Source organism: Sarcophilus harrisii, chromosome 4 (assembly GCF_902635505.1).
Source record: "Sarcophilus harrisii chromosome 4, mSarHar1.11, whole genome shotgun sequence".
Lineage (NCBI taxonomy): Eukaryota > Metazoa > Chordata > Mammalia > Dasyuromorphia > Dasyuridae > Sarcophilus > Sarcophilus harrisii.
Window position 1 is genome coordinate 164,750,655 of NC_045429.1, and position 25,062 is coordinate 164,775,716.

At 32.1% G+C, this 25,062-nt stretch overlaps 1 protein-coding gene across 2 annotated transcripts in view; it reads right to left on the reverse strand.

The window, feature by feature from the left end:
• The window catches only part of ENPP3 (ectonucleotide pyrophosphatase/phosphodiesterase 3), a 116,260-nt gene that overhangs the window by 36,913 nt on the left and 54,285 nt on the right, over nt 1-25,062 (reverse strand). For both annotated transcript variants that reach the window (XM_012549338.3, XM_031964254.1), the window contains exons 13-18: nt 23,823-23,931; nt 20,147-20,275; nt 19,542-19,573; nt 16,286-16,413; nt 4,630-4,696; nt 164-251 (exon numbers count right to left, since the gene is read on the reverse strand). In XM_012549338.3, the coding sequence (XP_012404792.1) occupies nt 164-251; nt 4,630-4,696; nt 16,286-16,413; nt 19,542-19,573; nt 20,147-20,275; nt 23,823-23,931 (553 nt within the window). The remainder of the gene's footprint in view (nt 1-163; nt 252-4,629; nt 4,697-16,285; nt 16,414-19,541; nt 19,574-20,146; nt 20,276-23,822; nt 23,932-25,062) is intronic.

A 25,062-nucleotide genomic window follows, 5' to 3' on the forward strand; every position in this document is an offset into this window, starting at 1 on the left:
TCATTATATATTAGTAAAAACAGTCACATAAACAAATGTTCATGGTGACTTTTCTTGTGTCAGAGAAAATTTTATACTCCACATTTAAAATAGTATCTGAGATCCTAAAATAAAATTTTCTTGAACTGGGCGTGTCTATTTCTTTCTAGGAATGTATACTTACCACACATTAGGTTGTAGAGCTCAATATTTTCAAAAGGTTCAACTTTAACTTTCTCCTTAAATCCAGGTCCATGTGCCAAAAAGATAGCCTAGAATATCAGTAAAAAATCTATAAGTAAAGATTTATAATCAAAGATAGAACATGAAAAATTGAAGTACATAATGAGACATCATCATCGAAGTATAAAAAGAGGTGGTAAATTCCTTATGTTATTTTCTTCATTGCTCATCTTCACATTTGCCTCTAAATTCCTGTAAAAGGATTTTCTTGAATAAAAAAATCCTACTTTCTAATACCTTGAAATTTTCCAAAAGCTCGTTAGCTTGCAGATTTGCATCTATCCCAATTATACATAAGCTTCCTAAAGCATAAATCTGACCGCCTAACTCTTGTGCTTTATAAATTTTAGAGGTCCCTCTTGCATCTAGAATATTTACTTCTTGTTGTTCCACTGATTTTCCACTGATCTTGATATCAATAAGCAATAATAATATTTTTTAAATTGCCTATAACCACATATAGCTATAGTCACAGCTCCCAGCAGAAGCAGACCCTGAATAACTGAAGAAGAATACAAAAGCAAATTACATATGTACAAAGAATAGGAAGGTTCAAACAAAGATGGGGGGAAAAAATCTTTCACCTCTGTAGGAGAGGCTAAGGACAGTGAAAACAGTTATAGGAGTAAACTTGGAATAAATAAGATTATAAGGGGGCAAGAAAGAAAGTGAAGGCAAAATCTAATTGTGCTTACTTCCTCTATCAAAGGAAAAAATCTTCAAGCTGTAAAGAATATGGGAAAATATTTTTACAGTCAAAGGTTCTGATAAAGGCCTCATCTCCAAAATATATAGAGAATTAACTCTAATTTATAAAAAATCAAGCCATTCTCCAATTGAAAAATGGTCAAAGGATATGAACAGACAATTCTCAGATGAAGAAATTGAAACTATTTCTAGTCATATGAAAAGATGCTCCAAGTCATTATTAATCAGAGAAATGCAAATTAAGACAACTCTAAGATACCACTACACACCTGTCAGATTGGCTAAGATGACAGGAAAAAATAATGATGATTGTTGGAGGGGATGCGGGAAAACTGGGACATTGATGCATTGTTGGTGGAGTTGTGAACGAATCCAACCATTTTGGAGAGTAGTTTGGAACTATGCTCAAAAAGTTATCAAACTGTGCATACCCTTTGATCCAGCAGTGTTACTACTGGGATTATATCCCAAAGAGATTATAAAGAAGGGAAAGGGACCTGTATGTGCACGAATGTTTGTGGCAGCCCTTTTTGTAGTGGCTAGAAACTGGAAACTGAATGGATGTCCATCAGTTGGAGAATGGCTGAATAAATTGTGGTATATGAAAATTATGGAATATTACTGTTCTGTAAGAAATGACCAACAGGATGATTTCAGAAAGGCCTGGAGAGACTTACACGAACTGATGCTGAGTGAAATGAGCAGGACCAGGAGATCATTATATACTTCAACAACAATACTATATGATGACCAGTTCTGATGGACCAGGCCATCCTCAGCAACGAGATCAACCAAATCATTTCTAATGGAGCAGTAATGAACTGAACTAGCTATGCCCAGAAAAAGAACTCTGGGAGATGACTAAAAAACATTACATTGAATTCCCAATCCCTATATTTATGCACACCTGCATTTTTGATTTCCTTCACAAGCTAATTGTACAATATTTCAGAGTCTGATTCTTTTTGTACAGCAAAATAACGTTTTGGTCATGTATACTTATTGTGTATCTAATTTATATTTTAATATATTTAACATCTACTGGTCATCCTGCCATCTAGGGGAGGGGGTGGGGGGGTAAGAGGTGAAAAATTGGAACAAGAGTTGGCAATTGTTAATGCTGTAAAGTTACCCATGCATATATCCTGTAAATAAAAGGCTATTAAATAAAAAAAAAAAAAGAAAAAAAAAAAAAAGAATTGGATTTGTGACTTAATTGGAATGAAGATGTTCCAGATAAGGAAACTTCCCTCTAACAATGCAGGTCAGCACCTTCTCTGAAATATATTGCTTTAGGGATTCCCTAGAGTACCAAGAGGTCAGGTGATTTGTCCCAAGTTACACAGCCAGTATGACTCAGAAGCAAGACATAATAAAACAAAAGTTGTTACTAGCAAACAGAAACTCAAGATAATGAGAAGAGGGTATAAGATCATTTATTGGCCAAAAATAAATTCACGTCATCAGACTTGAATGAAGCTTACATGGTACAAAAATAAGAGTTACAAGAAATGATCTTTTAAAAATCATAGAAAATAAGATAGTGACAGGTAAATATATTGATTTTGAAAATGAGGTAGGACATGACTTTTTCAGACCTAGGGAGTCCACTAGGGAGCTTAACTTCATTGTCAAAATTCTATCAAGCATTTGTAAAGGAATGGTTTGTAAATGAAGAGGGGAAATGGTGATCAGGGAAGAGAGTATGATTCATTAAGAACAAGACATGCTACAGTAATTAACTTCGTTCCTCTTTTTTGATAGGATTACTAGACTTTTGGTCAAGGACTTCTCTAGACATGGTATTTTCATTGGAGCATATGATTCATGGTATGTTTCAATATACCAAAGTCATGGTATATTTCAATAGAATATTTAACATAGTTTCTTAGATATTCTAGGCCATCTTTTTGGCACATGAACCTGGATTTAAGGAGAAAATTGAAATGGAACCTTTTGAAAATATCTAGGTAGAAAAAATGATAAAAACTAATTCACACTATAGTGTGAACTAATTGTACAGTAAAAGTCTGACTAGTAATAATAACAGTAAAAAATAACATTTACATAATGCTTTAAGATTTGCAAAGCTTTACATGTCATCTCTTTTGATCTTCCAACAACCCTATGAGATGGATTGTTTATTAGACTATTACTATGTTCATTTTACAGATGAGGATACCAAGAGGTTAAGCCAATTGTCCAGATTACTAGTCAAATAACTTGCAGTTGTCATGCTACTTATCAAACAACTAATAGTTATGATAATTAATCAATATCAAACTAGAGAGAACGTATTACTTTTTACTTGACTATTTTCTTCAACATCTTTATCAATGACTCAGAAAAAAGTATAGATTTCTATGTTTAGAAAATTTACAAATGATTGAAGCTTGGAAGAGATAACTAATAGTTTAAATCAGTTTCAATAAAAATTTCAACCATCTGGACAGATGAATCAAACATAATGAGATTAATGAAGATAAAGATAAAATCTTATACTGGTTTAAAACAATTGTATAACATAACTTTATCCCATAGTTATGGTAAAAATATTAAGCAATTCATATCAAAAGATTCTGAAGGATAGATTGAATAATTAAATCAATAATAAATCCACAATATGGCATAGCAACATATGGTGGCAGAAGGATATATCGCTAATGCTTCACATAGAATGAGAACACATCAAAAATTTTAAAGAAGTTTATTATTTGGTTGAATCAAATAGATCATTTTGAAAAGTAACAATTGTTTATGTTCACACTGCTTGATGTCAATATATATATTCTTTCAGCCTTTACCAAAGTTTTACTACTCAAGCCTTTTGATGTTAAAGAGTGTTTCCTGAGTCACTGAAATAAAGACCAGAAAAGCATGGCTCCAATTAGCTTTCTTGAGCAAGAAAGACTTTGCCACATATTATCTTTGTGGCTTTGGGAAGGTGACTTAACCTCCACAGGCCTCATTTTCCTAATCTGTGAAATGAGGGGTCGACCTGATGACTTCTGAGGTACTTTCTAATTCTACATCTATGATACTATGATTATAGATCTAGTGATGATGTATTTGTTTATCATCCAAGGACTAGACTAAGGTTAGAGAGACTCATCAATAGAAAGGTGGCCATCAGATGGGGAATTTTTTGACCACACAACTTATAAAAACCATCTACTAATGAATATATGTGTGGAGGATGCTATCTACATTGTACAATTATAAAGTCATAGGTCTGTTGAGATACTGAAAAAGTATATACTTTTCTTCACAATAAAGAGATTAAGCTAATATGCTGCCATTATTCCATGTAGGAACCTTCCTATTTAGGCAAATATGTATATTCTTGAGATTAAATGAGATTTAAAAAGACAGTCCAGCAGAATGGATAGAGAGTAGTCCTTGAGATATGGGATCTAAGCTAACTTCTTATCTCTGACACATTCTTGGATTTATGGCCACAAGCAAGTAGCTCTCAGGATCCCAAGGAATGCTATGAGATTATATTATACAAACTGCCAATTTGCAAAATGTCAGTAGAGGTGAAATTTCTGTAAGAAATGGCCCCTATATAAATGAAATCAGAGGTTCAGGCAGCCTACTTCCCCCCTCTACCCTCCCCTGTCCCATTTCTACATGGAATTCTTTATAAAATCCAGTGGAACAAAATAATATAAAATAATAAAAATTTAGAAACCTTACCTCCATACTTTTAAATTCATTGTCATAACCATGGGTACCACCTGCACAACGTTTATAATTTTTATACCTGAAAAATAATAAAAATAAGATCTAGAACTTTGATATTAATGACAATGTTAGATGTTTACAAATATAAACAAGATTTTGTTATAGTGTAGTATATGTATACTAAAAACAAAATAAACTCATTTTTTCCTATATAGATAAATTGTCATAGAAAAACTTTTGAAAGAATTTTGTATAATTATAGGTAAGGAAGATGTTTGAGGAAGATAGGGGGGAAAGAACAACAAAAAAAGAATTTTTAAAATTAAAATAGAATTAGTTTTTTTTGTTTTTTTTTAATTCTAGTAATATTGCACTTTCTGTACAGGTAGACTAGCCAAATTCCAGCAATCTCCAGTCAAGGAGAAAATATTGCAAGCATCCAGCAAGAAACAATTCAATCATATTGGAGACATAATCAAAGTAACACAAGATTTAGGAACTTTTATATTACAGGATTGGACGTCTTAGGATATGATATTCCAGAGAGCAATGGAGCTAGGGTTACAAACAAGAATCACTTATCCAGCAAAACTGAGTATAATCCTTCATACAGAAAAGTGAAAATTCAGTGAAATAGAGAATTTTCTTTTCTTTTCTTTTTTTTTAATTATAGTAACTTTTTATTGACAGAATCCATGCCAGGGTATTTTTACCATTTCCTTGACTACTTCTGTTCCGATTTTTCCCTCCCCCCTCCACCCCTCCCTAGAGGCAAGCAGTCCTTTATGTTGAATATGTCCTAGTATATCCTAGATACAATGTATGTGAGATCCAAATAGTTTTCTTGTTGCAAGGGAGAATTGATTCAGAAGGTAGAAGAACCGAAGAAAAAAAACAAAAGTTTCATTCATTTCCCAGTGTTTTTTTTTTTTCCTTTTTACCTGTTTGTCCATCATTTTCTCAATTGAAACTGAATTTAGGGTTATTTGTCAAAGAAATCTGCCTTATCAGATTTCTTATAAGTATTGTTGGACTATAATGATTCCTTGGTTCTGCCTTTCACTTAAATCGCTGTAATTTTCTTCAAGCTTCTCATTCATCTTGTTTGGTCATTTTTACAGAAAAAATATTCCATAACATTCATATACCACAATTTACCCAACCATTTCCAATTGATGGGCAGCCACCAGTTTCCAGCTTTAGCCACTAAACAGGGTTCCAAAACTTTTGGCACAACAGGTCCTTCCTCTTTAGTATTCCTTGGGGTAGCCCAGAAAACTGGGATCGGGAGCCGTTTGATAACTTTTTGGGGATAATTCCAGATTGTTTTCCAGAATGGTTATTCGTCAACCCAACAATTATCGGCCCAGTTTTTCCCTCCTCCTTTCATCCTTATTTTTTCCCGCCTCCCGAATTTAGTAGTATTCCAGAGGGCTTAATTTGATTTCCGATTAATAATTTAATGATTTGATCACTTTTCATTGAGGGTAATGATTTTAATTTATCATCTGAAAATTTTGTTCTATCCTTTTGACCATTTATCAAATTTGGAAGGTTGGTTTCATAAATTAGAGTCATTTCTTTATATATTTTGGAAATGGGTCTTTATAGAACCTTTTTAACTTAAATGTTTTCCCAGTTTGTTGCTTCCCTTCTAATCTTGTTTACATTAGTTTTGTTTGTACAGAAGCTTTTAATTTGATGTAATCAAAATTTTCATTTTGTTATCAAAATTGTCTCTGTTCCCTTTGTCACAAATTTTTCCTCTTCCACAAGCCTGAGAATAAATTATCCATGTTCCTCCAATTTGTTTATAATTTTCTTTGCTAAACATGGACCCATTTTGATCTTATCTTGGTAAGGTTTAAGTGTGGGTCCATGCCTAATTTCTATACTAAAAGTTATCCAAGAGTTTTTGTCAAATAATGAATTCTTATCCCAAAAAATGAGGATTTTTTTTGGGGTCACCAAATTGCTATAGTTATATTCTGTTTAGAACCTAACCTGTTCCAATGATAAACAAAGAACAGGAATTAAACAACTCCCCTAAGAAAAACCCCAGGACCAGATGGATTTAATGAATTTACCAAACATTTAAAAAAACAATTCCCAATGCTAATAAATTTTTTTGAAAATAGGGAATGAAGTGGACTTAAAGGAATAGGAAATTTGGTAGGACTCCAAATTCCTTCTATAACACAGAATGGTACGATACCAAACCAGGTAAGGAAAACAGGAAAAGAAAATTAGACCAATCTCCAATGAATATTGATTTAAAAATTTTAAATAAAAACATTAGCAAAAAGATTACAGAAAAATCATCCCGGAAAACATTATGATCAATAGATTTATACCAGGAATGGGGCTGGTTCAATATTAGAAAATTATCAATTAATTGGCCATATTAATAACCAAATTAAAAAAACCATATGATCATCTCAATAGATGCAGAAAAGATTTGAAAAAATCCAACATCCATTCCTATTAAAAAACACTTGAGAGTATGGAATAAAGGACTTTCCCAAAATAATCAGCAGACTATTTAAAACCATCATTAATCATATGTAATGGAGACAAATGCAACCATTCCCAAAAGATCTGAGGCAAGGTTGCCCATATCACCATTACTATTTAATATTGTATTAGAAAACGCTATTTTGGCAATAAGAGTGAGAAAGAGATTAAAGGAATAAAATAGGGCAATGAGGAAAGAAATTATTTTTTCAAGATATGATGGATACTTAGAGAACCCCAGAGACTACTAATCCCAACTTAGCAAAGTTGTTGGTTATAAATAAACCACATAAGTCATCAGATTTTATATATCATAAAAAATCCAAATAGAATTACAAAAGAAATTCCATTTAAAGTAACACTGATAATATAAAATATTTAGGGAATCATTGCCAAGGAAAAATCAGAAACTTTATGAGAAAATTACAGACCACCCAAAAAATTAAGTCTGATCAACCAATTGAAAATATTAAATGCTCTTGGATAGGGAGAAAATAATAAAGATGACAATATTATAAACTAATCATTTATTTAGCTATACCAATCAGATTAAAAAATATTTTAGACTAGAAAAATAAAAAAAGTTCATATGGAAAACAAAGGTCAAAAAATTTCAAGGGAATTAATGAAAAAATAAATGATGGTGGCTTAGTAAAAACAAAATTAAATAGAGGCAGTTACCAAAACTATTTGGTACTGGCTAAGGAAAGATTAGTTAAGTGGAAAGATTAGGTTCAAGGATAAAACATAAAAAATATAAACCTAGTCTTTGAAAACCCAAAGATCCCAGTTTTGGGTAAGAAACTGTTTGATAAAATTGTTGGGAAAATTTGGAAACAATATGGCAGAAATAGGCATTGATCCATACTTAACGCGAACCAAGTAAGTCAAATGGGTTCATGACCTAGGTAAAAGAATGAAAAAAAAATTAGAGGAACATAGGATAGTTTACCCTCAACTTGGGAAGGGAAGGTCTTTAAGAAAAGAAATAGAGATCATTACTGATCACAAAATAGAAAATTTTAATAAAAACTGAAAAGTTTTTTGACAAACAAAACAATGCAAAAAATTAGAAGGGAAGCAAAAACTGGGAAAAATATTTTAACAAAGGTTCTGATAAAGGCCTCATTTCCAAAATATATAAGAATTAACTCTAATTTATAAAAACAAGCCATTCTCCAATTGAAAATGGTCAAAGGATATGAACAGAATTTTCAGATGAAGAAATTGGAAAAAATTTCTGTCATATGAAAAGATGCTCCAAGTCATTATTAATCAGAGAAATGAAAAAGACAACTCTAAGATACCACTAACACCTGTGATTGGCTAAGATGAAGGTAATGATTGTTAGGATGCGGAAAACGGGAATTGATGCAGGATACCCAGAAAGGCCTGGAGAACTTAATGAACCACGGAGCAACCAGGAGATCAAATACTTCAACAAAATAATTAAGATGACCAGTTCTGATGGATCAGGCCATCCTCAGCAACAGATCAACCAAAATATTTCTAATGGAGCAGTAATGAATGATCTAGCTATGCCCGTAAAAAACTTGGGAGAGACTAAAAAACCATTAATTGAACAATCCCTTATTTATGCCAATTTTTGATTTTCACAAGCTAATTGTACAATATTTCAGAGTCTGATTTTTAATTTATATTTTAAAATTTAAATTCTGGTCATCCTGCCATCTGGGGGGGGGGGTAAAGGGAAAAATTGGAACAAGAGGTTTGGCAATTGTTAATGCAAAGACCATGTATATATCCTGTAAATAAAAGGCTATTAAAAAGTCCATTTATTCCTTACTCTTTTTTTAAAGGTGTTTTTTTAAAATTTTTTTCTGATTATTGAGATAATCAAGGTTTTTGTTAGTTTGTTAATATAGTCAATTAAGTTTTCCTAATATTGAAACCAGCCCTGCATTCCTGGTATAAATCCTACTTGCTCATAGTGTATTATCCTGTGGATGATTTTCTGTAATCTTTTTGCTAATATTTTATTTAAGAATTTTCAAGCATTATGATGAAAAGACCAAAACTGAATATACATTTTAATTTTCAAATATAGTATTAAGGGGAAGCATCAGGAAAAGGATTTCATAAGGGACTTAATAAGGTTTATTTATTTATATTCCTACAGGAAAGGGAAGATTTATTATTATGGCAGTTAGATGTAGACAGAGGGCACAGGTGTGAGTTGAATATGAAGGGATAATATCTAGACATGAGAGAGGAATGTACTGGGAAAATGGGAAAGGAGAGGTGGAGGATAGGATTATTGCCATAAAAAGGCAAAGGCTTTAAATGGGAGAAGGGAGAAAAAGGGAATTTGTGAATCTTGCTCTCATCAGAATTGGCTCAAAGAGGAAATAACATATACACACAATATGGGAATCAAAATCTGTCTTACCCTGCAGGAAAATAAGATGGGAAAGAGATACTGGAAGGTGGGGAGGTAATAGAAGAGAGGGCACATTGAGGAAGGAAGTGGATATAGCAAAATACTTTTGAGGATGGGCAGGGTGAAAGGATTGAGAGAATAAATGAAGAAAAATACCAGTAACAATAGTAATTGTAAAAGAAAAAAATTTTTGAAACAAGTTTCTCTGATGAAGATCTCATTTCTCAAATGTATAAGGAACTGAGAAAATTCATAAAAATAAATAAATAAAAGCTATTGCCCAATTGATAAATGATGAAAGGATGTGAAGGACTAACAGGACTACATTATAGTCCTATATAGGACTATATATATTTTGTATAAGATATAATATAGCCAAAGAACTATAAAATCATATATATCCTTTGACCTAATAATATCACTACTAGGCATGAATCCCAAAAGAAAAAAAGACCTATAAGTAAAAAGCATTTATAGCAGCTCTTTTCTCAGGACAAAAAATTTGGAAATGGGAATGCCCATCAATTAGAGAATGGAAAAATAAATTATGGTATGTGATTTTGTTGGAATATTATGTTCTATAAAAAATGATGAGCAGGATGCTTTCAGAAAAACCTGGAAAGTCCTCCATGAACTCAAGCAAAGTGAAATATATTGTGTACAAAAAAAAAAAAAAGAACAAAGCTGTGGGATGATCAGCTATGAATGATTTTTCTATTCTCAGCAATATAAAGCTTCAGTACTACTCTGAAGGACTTAATAAAAATGCTATCCATATACAGAAAAAGAATTGATTGAGTCTGAATACAGATTGATGTATGCTTTTTCTTTTTTTATTTTTTTTTTGAAAGTGCTTTTTTTTTGGAGGAGTGAGAGAGTCTATGTTTTCTATCACAACATGACTTTTATAGAAATGTTTTACATAATTTCACATGTATCTTCTTAATTGGGATGGGGGTGGGGAAGGAAGGGAAAGAATCTGGAACTCAAAGTTCTAAAAACAAATGTAAAAAAATTGTTTTATGTGTAACTAAAATAAAAAATATTTTTAAAATAAACTACAAGCTCAGAAGAAATCAGAAAATGAAATTAAATGCTATCAAATAACTCCATTTCAAATAAGTGATATTCTCATGCAAGGGTTAGGGAATTAAGAACAACAACAACAAAAAAAGATCTAGAATGGCTCCTCCCTCTTTCCCTATTCTGATATTACCACAATTCTAACCAGAAATCCATCTCCCTGCCATTTTGTACTGAAACAGAAAAGGAGAAGGAAAAAAAAAAAGGAAGCTACAAGAGGAAGGCAGGAATGACCCACAAGTGAGAGTTTTAAGAGTTCCCCTCTCATTACTCATATCAAAAGTGTGCCATTTATTTTTGCTTGAGTTTCAGTTTGTAATGATTCAAACAAACAGAAGTTTACTCCTTTCTCCATTGGTTTTCAGAAAGAGATTATATTCATATTTTTGTTATGTTATGATTGCTATGTTCCTGTTTCTGAGTTCTGCTAGTACAGCTATTGAAATCTCCATAGGATATTGGATTGCTTGCTATCTTGGGGATGAGGGACATAAGAGGAGAGAGAAAAAATTCAGAACACAAAATCTTGTAAGAATGAATGTTGAAAACCATTGTTACATATATTTGGAAAAATAAAATACTATTAAAAAACATCAAAATAAAATAAAAAAATAAAGAGAAGTGTGGATATCAATAATTAAAACAAAAAATAGAAATTTCCATAGGAAAAGATAAAAATGATTACAGAATCAAAAACTCTTAAGAGTCATATGCCACCTCACAGGTTATCTAATCCAACCTTTATAAGAACAGGACTCCCCTCTTCAGTATTTAAGTGATCAGTTAACCTCAAATTGAAAACTTCCAATTATGGTAGATTACTCACTTCTAGTGACAGTCCCATTTTCCATTTTTTTATAATTCTAATGATTAGGAAGTTTTTCCTTACTATTTAGAACTTAATTTTGACAGCAACCTAAAGGGACTAAGACTATGTACTACTATACATAAATACATACATACATACACACACACACACACACACATATATACATATATATGTATATATGTGTGTGTGTGTGTGTGTGTGTGTGTGTGTGTGTATGTGTGTGTACATATGGTACATAAAAGAGCAACCAATAAGTTGAAAATCTTAAAGCAGATTGAAGGCATCCAAGCCAAAGACTAAAGACTAAAAAGAATCCTTTGGCCACCATTAATACTTTCAGAAGTTCAGCTACTACTCTGTCCTCCCTTCCTTCAGGTAGAAGTAACCCGGGAAGAAAAACAAAAATGCAAATAGTTTACATTCATTTCCCAGTGAAGTCAAGGATTGATTTTGTCGAAAATAGAGAAAGTCAGCTAATTGAACAAGAGGTTTGGCAATTGTTAATGCTGTAAAGTTACCCATGTATATATCCTGTAAATAAAAGGCTATTAAATTTAAAAAAAAAAAAAAACAAAACAAAAATGCAAACAGTTTACATTCATTTCCCAGTGAAGTCAAGGATTGATTTTGTCGAAAATAGAGAAAGTCAGCTCCAGAACTGTACCTTTGGTTATACCATTAATGCAAGTTCTGCATATGCATGATGCTAAACCCTGAAATCTGACTTTCTGATCACAGTTTCCTTATCCTTTCATTTTTCCTTATTCTTCAACTTTTCTAAAGCTATTTTTTTTCCTCAGTGAAACCTCCATTCTCTTCATTCATCACTGTTCTTCTAGTACTAAATAAAGCCTAGCACACATCTTACTTTTCTCCCTTTTTAACTATCATTGACTTATTCAACTACACAGTGACTTCTACTAATGATCCTAAACCTGTTGTTATTGAATGGAACTCTGAAAATCATAAATCCAAATCTTTCTCCATCATTCAATCTTTTTTGGTTCCACTGGAGGAAGCTGTACAATCATGCTGTTCAGTGGCACAAGTGTGAAGTGAATTCACAACAAATTCATGTAATCTGATTTCAACTGGGACATCATCAGTGCATAACAACCCTTTTTTTTCTTCCTCACTTGACACCATTTTGTTCCCAGGTTGCTGCTCCAAAGTTACTCTTCTTTGCTCAAGCTTACAATATCATTTCAATATCTCTTTCAGTTGGCATCAGTTTTTTTTTTAATTGATAAAATCTAAGCCATCCTAGAGTTCTTCTCTCTTCTCTCCCATATTTATAGCTCAAAACCTCTCTATGTTAATATCCTTTCTCTCCATCTGTTATGCCGCAGTTCTCTTTTATTGTCCTGACTCAGTTTCCCTAATTATCCTTACTCAGTCCTGCCTCTGCTCAGTTTCTCCAGCATTACACATCTTAGTTCTAGTCACTGAGGAAGAGGTGACGTTTCTCCTAGCCAAGGTCAACCTTTCTACTACATTCCTACCCAAGGGTATACTGGTAAATCTTTAACAACTATCTCTCTAGGGAAAAAAATTGTAAACAAAGTACACTTTAAGTTTAATTTTCTTTATTAACATTTTATCTATCATTTTCTCTCCTCAATCAACAAAACAACAAATCAAGCCCCAATGTGTAGCATTTGCCAAATGCTTACACTGAAAATTTAACAATCAGCTTTGACCTAATTTGAACTGGCTTTAGCAGCCCCTTGCCTTTATCTTATCTAAGATGAAAATCTTCATTCTAGTTCTACTTACCAACTTCTTCCTCACTGCCTGTAAATTACCTGTATGTTGGACTAAAAAAAAAAAAAAAAAAGGACAAACTTTCTTTTAACTATTATTTTCTCAAGTTATCATTCTATGTATTTATCCTCTATCTTTTCTTGACAAATTTCTGGAAAGAATCAACCTGTTACACATTTTAATCTCCTTAACACCTACGCACTACTCAAAGCCTTATCAATGTGTCCAAAATAAAACTCATTTTCCTTCATGCTAAACACCTCCTTCTAATTTTTCTCTTTCTAAAAAAAAAATCACAATTCTATGTGAAGGAGTAATGCAACAACCTCTTAATTAGCCTCCCAGCTTTTTGGTCTATCTCCTGCTACACAACTTGTTATGGCCACACTCAGATCTGCCATGTTTTTCGATACACTGAGATAAAGTTCATTCAAGCCCAGTGATATGCACTTTAGAAGAATATTCAAGTCTCTTTTTGTTTTTTCATTTATCTTTGGTAATCATTCCTTTTTAACCATTATTGTTCTATATTACTTAATCTGAAACACCTTCCTTGACACACACATACACACACACACACACACACACACACAAACACATATATGAGGGAAAACATATATATCAACACATATTCCCTCACGGAAACCTGCCTTTTCTCTATTTTCTTTATTCCCAAAATAGTTTTTCCCTTATTAAAACTTTTTATTTTCAAAACTTATGCATGAATAATTTTTCAACATTGATCCTTGCATAGCCTTATATTCCAAATTTTCCCCTCCTTCCCCCTACCCTCTCCCCTAGGTGGCAAGTAATCCAATGTATGTTATACATGTTTAAATATATGTTAAATCCAATATATGTAAACATATTTGTACAATTCTCTTGCTGCACAAGATCAGATCAAAAAGGAAAGAAAATGAATAAGAAAATAAAATGCAAATGAACAAAAAGAGTGAAAATGTTTATGATACACACTCAGTTCCAACAGTCTTCTCTCTAAGAGAAGAAGATAGAGATGGCTCTTTATCACAAGATCATTGAAACCCAAAATAATTTTGTTTTTTTTAAAGCCTGTTATTCTTAGCATCCAATTCCATCTTTGACTCATTTTGGGACTCTGGCACTCTGACAGTAGTCTAACCTGAATATACTATTCTTATAGTCATTCCAGTTCTCATATTCACAAATATTGTTTTTTTCCTTTTCTTATATCAAATGCTTCCTATATCCTCATGTCCTAGTCACCCACATCAACCTCAGTGAACATCTACAAATACACAATAAAGTACTCAATTTATTCTCATTTTTTCCTCTGTATTAGGATGTGTTTTTATTAATTGTTGAAATAATTATTTTGTTTTGTTTTGTTAAAGCCAATGTTTTGGGACCTGTAAAAGTCAATGTTTTACTCACAATATTAATTCTGTTGATTAGGACTTTTACATTCCCACAGTAGATATGGTTACTATAAATCAGAGGTAAAATCTTCTTTCCCAGCCTACCACACCTCTTCACTACTTCTCACTCCTTTCATCTACTTCTGTCATTTTATAAAACCACCTGATAAACTTTTCCTGAAGTTGAGGGAACACCTCCACCTCGTGGTCATTTTGGGGATAGTTCAAGTTTTTCACCCCAATGGTATCTTAAGACCAGAGTTTGACCAGTGATCGAGTCCTATCTGCCTACTAATAGGAAAATGTTTCAGGATGTGTTGTAGTAACCAAGACTTTCCTAATTTCTATGGCTCTTTAACAAAAATCAGACCTCTAATGTCCATTATTTTTTCTCTTTCATATTTTGTTCCTTTTCTTTTTTTTTTCTTTATTCTTTTTTAGACTTTATCAAAGTTAAGGATAACTTTTAAAGGACTAGTTCTTTTATTATCTCTTAGCATGTGGAATAATGGATAGGATACTAGACTTGGAATGAAGAAAACTAAAGTTCAAATACTACCTTAAGAGTTTAACTAGCATTGTGATTTTATCATTTTAGCCTACTAGTCTGTTTCTGTATCTCTAAAATGATAATAATAGAACATAATAGTCACTATCTCACTAGGTTGTTATGACAATCAAATAATATAAGATATGTAAAGGCAGCACGTAAATGATATCTATTATTATTATTATCATTACATTCTCAAGCTCATTTTCAACAATGTGAAAATGAATCCCAATAACCCTCTTTAGAAGTCAACAAATCAAGTAAGCAAGCATTTATTAACTCCCTACTATGTGCCAGATATTATGCTTTAGAAATAAAAATTCCTGGAATTATGAATGAGCCTATGATCTCCTTGGTACAGAGAACTCCGTGAACAATGGAACACTAAAAGATTCAACAACTTTCCCAGAGTCACACAGGCTGGATATCAAGAGGTTCTTCCTGCTTCTAAAGTCTTACTATATTATACTGCCTATATTATACTGCCTATATTATACTGCCTCTAATATCTGAGAGAGAATAAATGAAGGTTCAAAGCAATAATTTTCCCTATAACCATCAATGTTCTCTATCTCTTTTCTCTCTCTTCACAAAAATCTTGAAAAAAAAAACTAATTTGATTTTCAGTTGTCATACAGGGCTGAACTTAAAAATTATTCTATAGCATACCTAAAATTAATGTTCTTCTATCTGATGGGGCAACTGTGGATTTGAGCTTATGCCCATTTATACATATATATTTTAATAGCTTCCAGGATGCCTTCACCTATATCCTATAAATAACAAACTTGGTTATAATTAATCATCTATGACATAGGTCTTATAGACCATCACATAACCTTAGACAAGTCACTTAATTTCAAGGTTCCTCATTTATAAAACGTGGGAATTGTATTAAATATTCTTCAAAGTCTCTACTAGATCTAAACCTATGATTCTATGATATCATTAAGCTAATAAAAACAGAAATATGAAAGTACAGAACATATTTTTTATATAATATCAAAAATATTCATTGTAGCTACCCACTCTCAAATTATATAAGCACAACAGTAAGATGAAAATTTGGGTAACTGATGAGAAGCATGAAATATTGATGTTTTAGGAAACAGGTAAATGACCATACAAACCTTACAACTAGCCACTGTTGATCTACAAGAAGGTGAACTTTTTCGATTCTAACATTTTTAGCATAATGTAATCGTTTGGGCAAGTCAGGAGTCAGGTAGGGTTTAAAATGCTGGTCTGCTTTCCGACACTGAAAAACAAGTAAAATTTTCCTCATGAAAACAATTTATACAATGAATACAAGAATGTAAATGAAAATAACTAAAAAAGGCCTAAGAACTCTGATCAATACATTGAAAAATCAGGATTCCAGAAGAGTATATGACTCATTGCTTAGCAGAGAGATAATTACTAGAGGGGCAGAAAGAGACAGATATTCTGAAAATAACCAACATATGAATTTATTTTACTTGTCCATACTTATTTTTTTACATAGGAGCAAGAGGAAGTTTTCATTATATTTTTGTTTAGGGCAAAGGACAGTGTTCGTGAAAATAAAGGGAAATACCCTTGAAAGAAACAGCATCAATGAAATGTCCTCATTTGTGATTTTTTTGTTTAGTTCATGATAAATACATATTTGTAGAAACATATTTCCTCCTGAAACTCATAGCACACAATCATTTCTTGTTCTATCCAAATGTGTTTCTATATTTCTTTGAATAAAAATAATTTGGTCTCATGTAACAAAATATAAAGAGACAAACCATTCTCAGATTGCACATTATAGAGCTATTGTGAAGACCATACAAAATAATATGAGTCATTTAATAATTCTACATATACTTTACTAAGATCCTACTATATGATAGGTCCTATGAAAGGTTCTTGGAATGCAAAGACAAAACAAAACAAATAAAATTTATAAACAGTCTTTACATATGTTATATCATTTGATCCTCACAACAAGCTAGTAAGATAGCTGCTATTATTTTCTACTATTTTCATTTTAGAGATATAGAAATGAACTAAGGGGCTAAAATGATTTGCTAATCACATTGCTAGATAGCATCTAAGACAGTATTTGAATTTAAATTTTTTACATTCCAAGACTAGTATCTTATCCATTATTTCATGAAAAGATACTAAAAAGGCTCCCTCAAGAAGCTTATTTACCAATTTATGTATCTATATATTATATGCCTATGTATACAATCTCTTAGTAGACATCTAATATGTGGTAAAATGTAATTTCCTTTTTAGTGAGTGTTTGAGAAAATAAATTTCTAGATATAAAATATGAATTAGGTGAGCTATTATTATTAAACATATTAATATTTTGACAGATTATTTTTGGTTTTTCTAAGATGTTAGGAAAAAGTTTTTGTACCTGCCCAACCTATGTTCTCAAATATTAAATATAAATCTTTTACAATTCATGTAAGGACAAAAAGAATACACTAAATTTGTTTCTATTAAATGATAGTTTACATTCCTTTCTAATTGGATCTCTCATTCATCCTTTAGTTTAACCCAACTTTTTTATTAAGAAAAATTGTATTTGTGTATAAATATATGTAAAAACATAAACTTGTATATTCATTTGTAGACAAAAAGCAGTATCCCAATCACTATGAAGATCTAAAAAGAAAAGGAGACAGAGAGAAGTGTGCTTCTGTTTTATAGTGGTCTTTTTATCCTCTTAGGCCCACTGAGATGATCTAGGGTTAGATCAAAAGTCTGAGGAATTAGAAAAACTGAAATTTCTATGGCACAGGCCAGAGTTATCCCAAGAATCCATGTGGATAAAGTCAAAATTGTGTTTAGTCAGTGTTGATCAGAAAAACCCAGTTCTACTATAATCTTTCAGTTAGACCCTATTAGATTTATCATGGAGTTGAGTCCTGTAGATCTTTTCTAGCAATGAATATCTATGAAAGTGCTTTACAAATATTATCTTATTTTATTCTCACAACAACCTAGGAAGGTTGTTCCTATTATCCATGTTTTACAAATGAAGAAACAGGCAAATTATAGTGAAATAATTTGTTTAGGGTCACACAACTTGGCAAGTATTAAAAACCAGAGCTGAACAGAGTAGAACCAGAGGTCTACCCACTGTGAGACCTATTTTCTATTGCTGCTGCTGCTAACTACAACTACTATTACTATGACTAATTTTTCTTGTTATTGTTGTTTCATCATGATCCCATTTGGAGTTTTCTTGGCAGTGGTTTGCTAATTTATTTTCCAGTTCACTTTACAGATAAAAAAAAAAAAACTGAGTTAAACAAGGTAAGGTAACTTGCCCAGGAACACACAGCTAGTTAAGTGTCTGAAGCCAGATTTGAATTCAGATCTATCTGACTTCAGATATGGCATTCTAACTGCTGTGCCACCCAGTTGCCCAAACAACTACTATTATTATTACTAACACTAATAATAACTAATTTGCTTTTATTGTTTAGTATGTGCCAGACACTATACTAAGCACTTTACAATTATTATTTCATTTGATCCTTACAGCAACCCTTGAATGTAGGGGGTTATTATTATTCCCATTTTGTAGCTGAGCTAACTGAAGCAAATAGGTTTAGTGATATGCCCACAGTCACACATCTAGGAAATATCTGAGACTGAATTTAAACTCAGGTCTTCTTAATTCTAAGCACTCTATCTAAAGTACCATTTAACTGCTCGGTATAGCTAGTGTTGGAATTCTGTTATTTGTAAAGAAAGTGAATGATTTCCAGCATTCAACAAACTCTTCCACAAAGGCCACTCCTGTATTAAATTGGCAGTAAAATTTTAAAATGATTTTTGTAATACTTTTTCTATAATGCTTTTTCATTTCATTTCATGCAGTTTCAAATCAAAGTATGTTAATCAAGTACAGTCAACAGATAATATTCAGAGGGTATGAAGTGATTTTTCTGAACTGTGTAGGGGCATGCAAGGATCTCTGGTATCTTTTTCATTGATTTAAAGAAGCCTGAAATAGGTAGCCATTCTTTTTACTTTGAAGAATTTAAAAAGTAAAGATGATTGAGGAGTAATATATTAGAGATTCTTTCATGAAGAGTATAAGCTGGAGACCTCACAGTCAAATAGGAAATCACCAATGGTGGCAAAGGTATCATCTTTGCATAAAACTTTTTCTTCCTATTTTCCTAGTATGGAAATGAAATATTCTCTGAGATGAAAGTTACCACATTGAAAGTCTCAAGTGTGTGCATAAAAATATTAGTAAGGAGAATGAAGGAAATGATGAGAGGTTACGACTTAGGAAGATGTGGAAGAGTAAGTTTCCATCAATTCAGGTTCTAATTACCAATTAAAAAAAAAAAAGATGAACCCAAGAAAATAATTAACACTTACACTGAGGTTTCTAACAATTCCTGGAGAATCAACTGTTTTAAAGGAAGAAAAAAAATCATTATTTTATTTGTTAATTATCAAAAGTTAGAAATATTTGCATAGGAAATTCAGTCATATATTCATTGATGAAATTATATGTTGGCAAAAAATTAACTCAAAATTTCAAAAATTCTTAAGCATCTTGGCATAGAGTATGGTAAATTTTTATTTAACAGCTGAGTCTAACATGAGATGTTATGGAATGTCTTCCTTTCAAAGTTCATAAAAATAGGACATTCTTATTTGACTTTATTTAACCCTCCCTCAAATTTCCATTGCTTTCAATTTAATAAGCACCTACTTTAGTTTTATTTTCAGCAGATCAAAAATCAGCAGATAGGGTAGAATAAAAGAAACAATGAATTTCTACTCTGTGCTGTGAACCATGCTAAATATGGGGTAGAAAAAGCCAAAAACAAAATAGTTGCTGCCTTCAAAAAATTGACATTCTCCTGAAATGTGTAGAAGAAGAGACAGATGATCTCTGTTACCCTCCAAAAATTTGATTCTGATTATCCATGCTTCCTAACTGTCATGGTCACTTACAAAAACTGGTCCATACTTACAAGTAAAATAGTCCGTTGGGATATTGCGAGTTCGGATGCGAGGGGCAGGCCCTTCATACATGTAAAAGTTTATTTCAGGAAAGTAATCTATCATATATTCCACTTTATTACAGTATGTCCATTCCATTCCTGAAAAAAATACATAGAATGTAAGGCAAGTCCTTATTAATTTCAAGCAATATTAATCATGTCTGTAATTATTTTGTATGTATAGTACATTTACCTATCCATGTATATATAATTTTCCACAGAGAAATATAAGTTCTTTTGTGAAGTGGTTTACTCATTCTGTAATGTATTTTAGAATAATACCCCCAAAAGTCACTAAAATATATATATATCTTTTGAGGTCTATATTCCAGAGAAATCAAAGAAAAATGAAAAGGATTCATATATACAAAAATATCTATAGCAACTCTTTGTATAGTGGCAAAAAATTGGAAAAATAAAGGCTCATCCATCACTTGAGAAGTGGGGGAACAAATTATGGCAGATAAAATAATAGCATACTACTACACTATAAGGATTGATGAAAAGCATGTTTTCAGAGAAAGAACTGATAGAGAATGAAATGAGCAAAACCTGAACAATTTATAGAATAGAATTTTATAGAATATAGAATTTTATAAGACAAACAACTTTGAAAAACTTCTGTCTTTTTCCAATGGGAAAAAAAGAGGAAAGAGGCAGTGTGTGTATGTGTGTGTGTGTGTGTGTGTGTGTGTGTGTGTGTGTAAGTTCCTTGTGAGCAGGGACTGTTTTGTGTTTTTTTATCCCAATAATCTAGGACAGTATCTTACAAACAGCAAGTGCTCAATTTTGACAAGATACTTATTTGCATTCAAAGTGGATATTTATTTTAAGATGTGTGTGTATGTGTGTGTGTGTGTGTGTGTGTGTATACAGTATATATCTAAAACTAAAAACTAACATTTTATGTAATGAGGATGACTAGAATCCTTTCCAATGAAATCCTTTCTTTTAAGATGACAAATAGTATATATCTAAAGCTAAGAGCTAACATTGTAGGTCAGGAGGATAACTAGAATCCTTCCCAGTAAAACTAGGATGTCATTTATTTATTAGAACATATATTTCACTTAATACTAGAAATAATATACATGTTAAAAAAAAAACAGACAATTATATTTTGCAGATGATGTTATAGTATATTTAAAAAACCCTAGAAAATTTAAAATAAAAAAATTAACTGAAAAAAATAATCAACAAAATTGTGGAATATAGCACAAATCCATACATCATGAGCATTTCTATATAGTACCAATAAAAAAAATCATTAAGAAGAGATAAAAGAGAAATAGTAACTTTTAGTTTAGTTTAGTTACTAATAGTAACATTTAAAGTAACTTTGGTGTCTACCAATCAAGATATACTCAAGAACTATATAAATACAATTATAAAAACACTTTATGGAAATAAAGATAAACCTAAATAATTGAAGAAATAATAATGGCTTATAAGCAGGATGAATCAATATAAAAAATGATACTAAATTAATTTACTTATTCAATATCATAACAATAGATTATTTTATAGAAGTATTATTATTTGTATACAAATATTTATTTGTATATAAAATTTACATGGAGGAAAAAATATTAAGAATCTCAAAGGGGGGAGGACAGCTAGGTGATGTAGTGGATAGTGCACCACCCCTGAAGTCAGGAGGACCGAGTTCAAATCTGTCCTCAGGCACTTAACACTTCCTAGCTGTGTGACCCTGGGCAAGTCACTTAACCCCAATTGCCTCAGGAAAAAAAAATCTCAAAGGGAATTAAGAAACAAGTAGAAATGAAGAGAGAGCTAGCAGTATTAGATCACAAACTATATTAGAAAATAGTACAGATGAAAAAATAGAGGTTGATCAATGGAACTGATTAGGTATACAATATATACTTAATATGAACCTAACAGTCAAATGCTTGATAAATATAAAGAGCCCTGCTACTGGGATAAAGCCTTACTATTTTATAAAAACTTCTGGGAAAATTGGACAATAGGAGAAATTAAATTTAGACCATACCTCACACCTTATGTAAGCTCTGAATAGATACATAACCTAACTAAATAAGGTCATATTAAAGACATCTGAAGAAACATGGAAGAAATTATCTATTTGACCTAGGGATAAATTTATAAAGCAAAACAAATATCAGATGGACTCACTATCCAACAAAGGCTGTCACCACAAGAATCCAAATTATTTATTTCCCAAATGTTGGAAAAAGGACTATCAATACTAAAAGCTATATACACATATAAATAAATATAATCTCCAGTTAAAGGGAAGCACATACATAAGCACTCAAACAGGTAAATACATACATACACACACACACACACACACACACACACACACACGAACATACACAAGTTTAGGTATATTCGCAATCAGAAGACTCCTCTTCAAGAGTTCTAATCCAGCCTCAGCCATTAGTTATATGACCCTGGCAAGTCACTCACCTTGTTTGCTTCAGTTCCTCATTTGTATAATAAGATGGAAAATGGAATGGCAAAGAACTCCAACATCTTTGCCAAGAAGTTACTGAAGTCACAAAGAGTCAGACATGATTGAAACAACTAAGTAGCACAAGCTCATATAAGTAGGAGGATTAGTACCAATATTTGAACTCTACTCCACTGACTCCAAAGTCAGAATCCTTTCCACTGTTCAACAGTGTCTCTCTTGCCTCTGACACATTGACAATTACTACTCATGTGATCCTGAGCAAGTAGTCAAACCTCTCAGAACCCCAACAAGATGGTAAATGGAGAGACAGAAGCAAAATAAGAGGCAAATCAAACTATTAACAGCTTCTCCACTCAGCCTTTGATGGAGATAACCAAGAATCTTGAGCCCAGTAGCCTTGAGATTAAAAGTCCCTCCCACCCCATCCTTGGCTAGCACCACTAATCTGCTTCCAATGCTCCTTCTGCAGTTATAATCATAGCTGGGGAGGAGTGTGTCATCCTCATCATCAGCCACACCAACTTCTAACTACCTGTTACCAATGGGCAAGGGAACCCAAGGAACCTAAGGAGAGTGTCTGATGTATGATTCTTACACACCTGACGCTCCCTTTAATCCTACTTTGCCACTACACACTAAAGACCATAGGACTTGAATGTTTAAGGCAGTAAAACCTCCTATAAATGTCATCTCCCTCAATAGATGAGTTCCTTGAAAAGAGTTATTTCTCTTTTCAACTTATATATGTATTGCTTAGCACAATGTTTCACACATAAGGACTTAATATGAACTTTTTCATTCATTCATACCTTTGAAAAAAATGGGAAAATCATGCTTATGTTTCTAGTTTATAATGATCTTAAGAAGAATAATGCCCATGTAAAAATAGGCTGTTGTTAGTACTATTGACAATTTATAATTAGTAAAAACTTGGTTGAGAAATCAAATCTAATCATTTTAATTATTTTTCCAGTTCTCTATTAAAACTGCTGAATTTATGATAACAAGACCTAGCAGAGCTCTTGGAATCTTCTAAATAAATATATGTTGATCAATATGTTGATCAATTTTCAAAAATTTCTTTGTGTTATTATTACTTTGTATGATCAATGAATAGATAATAAATAAGATAAAGAGCTGCAAAAAGGAAACACTAAAAGAATAAATTGGTGCAAGAAAACTTACCATGATCAGCCAGAAGAATGACATTGACGCAGTTGTGTAGGTTCCTTTGTTTTAGTCCCTCCATTAACATTCCAAAAGCTTTATCTACTTTCTGTAAGGCCTTAATAACCTGGACAATAAGGATAAAGTTAGCATTTTTTTCTACAAATTTCATGTTATAGAAACAAATAATCCCTGGTTCAACACATCACCAGCCTTATATTTATCTCAAAAAAAAAAAAAAAAAAAAAAAAAAAAAACAACTATTTTTTAAATGCATAACAGACCAGAAACTAGCAAATTTGTTTTTTGTTGTTGCATTTGCTTTTGTTTTTATCTAGAGTAAAAGCAGTTGAGGGAGGATTCTAACCAAGAATTGAGAAAGAACAATCTGAAAATATAAGAATTGTAGAGAGCTGGAACTCTAGACAAGTATATTTGAAACAAGGTGATAACTCGGTGGAACTGATGAGATCATGGTTTTCTGGTTTACATATATATTTAGTACTTAGTATGGTGATGTAATGGTTCTCTAAATTCACACATAATCAGTATGCTGTAATGATGTAATTACAATAAGGTATATAAGGGCTAACAAGGACTAGATAAGGAGTAAGGCTTTGTTCGGATTGTGCTGGGAGGTTCACCCACTTTTTCACACTGTGTCCTTGATGAAGGACTACTGTGGGGGCCTTTTGTAGCAAAAACTGATATTTCCAAGGTTGAGTAACTCTTCCAATCACATTGGATAAAGCCAGTTCAACTTCTCTCGGAGTTTCTTGAGCTTCCTTTGTAAGCTGATGTGGTGAATTTAAAGCAGTGTCTCCCCTTAAAATGTCATATAATGGTTGTAATTGGTAGGTAGTTAAGCCTAAGACTGGATTTCTCTGTTCTTAAAGAATATTTTTGTACTGTAAGCACCTTAGGATATACTTCATATCCTAAATATTGAAAAGGAGTGTGCCTTTGAATTTTTTCCAGAGCTATATGCAATTTGTAGTTCCTTAATGTTTCCACGGTCTTTTGTAGACATGCTTCTAACATTTATTCCTCAGATGCACACCCCAAGATATCATCCATGTAACATAACAACATAACTTTTGGAAATGTTTTTGTTCCTGGAGTAAGAACAACAGCAACATACATTTGATATATAGTAGGGCTATTTTTCATTCCCTGTGGCAAAACAGTCCATTCATATCTTTTATAAGGTTCAGCTAAGTTAACACTGGGCACCGAAAAGGCAAATCTTTTCATATTC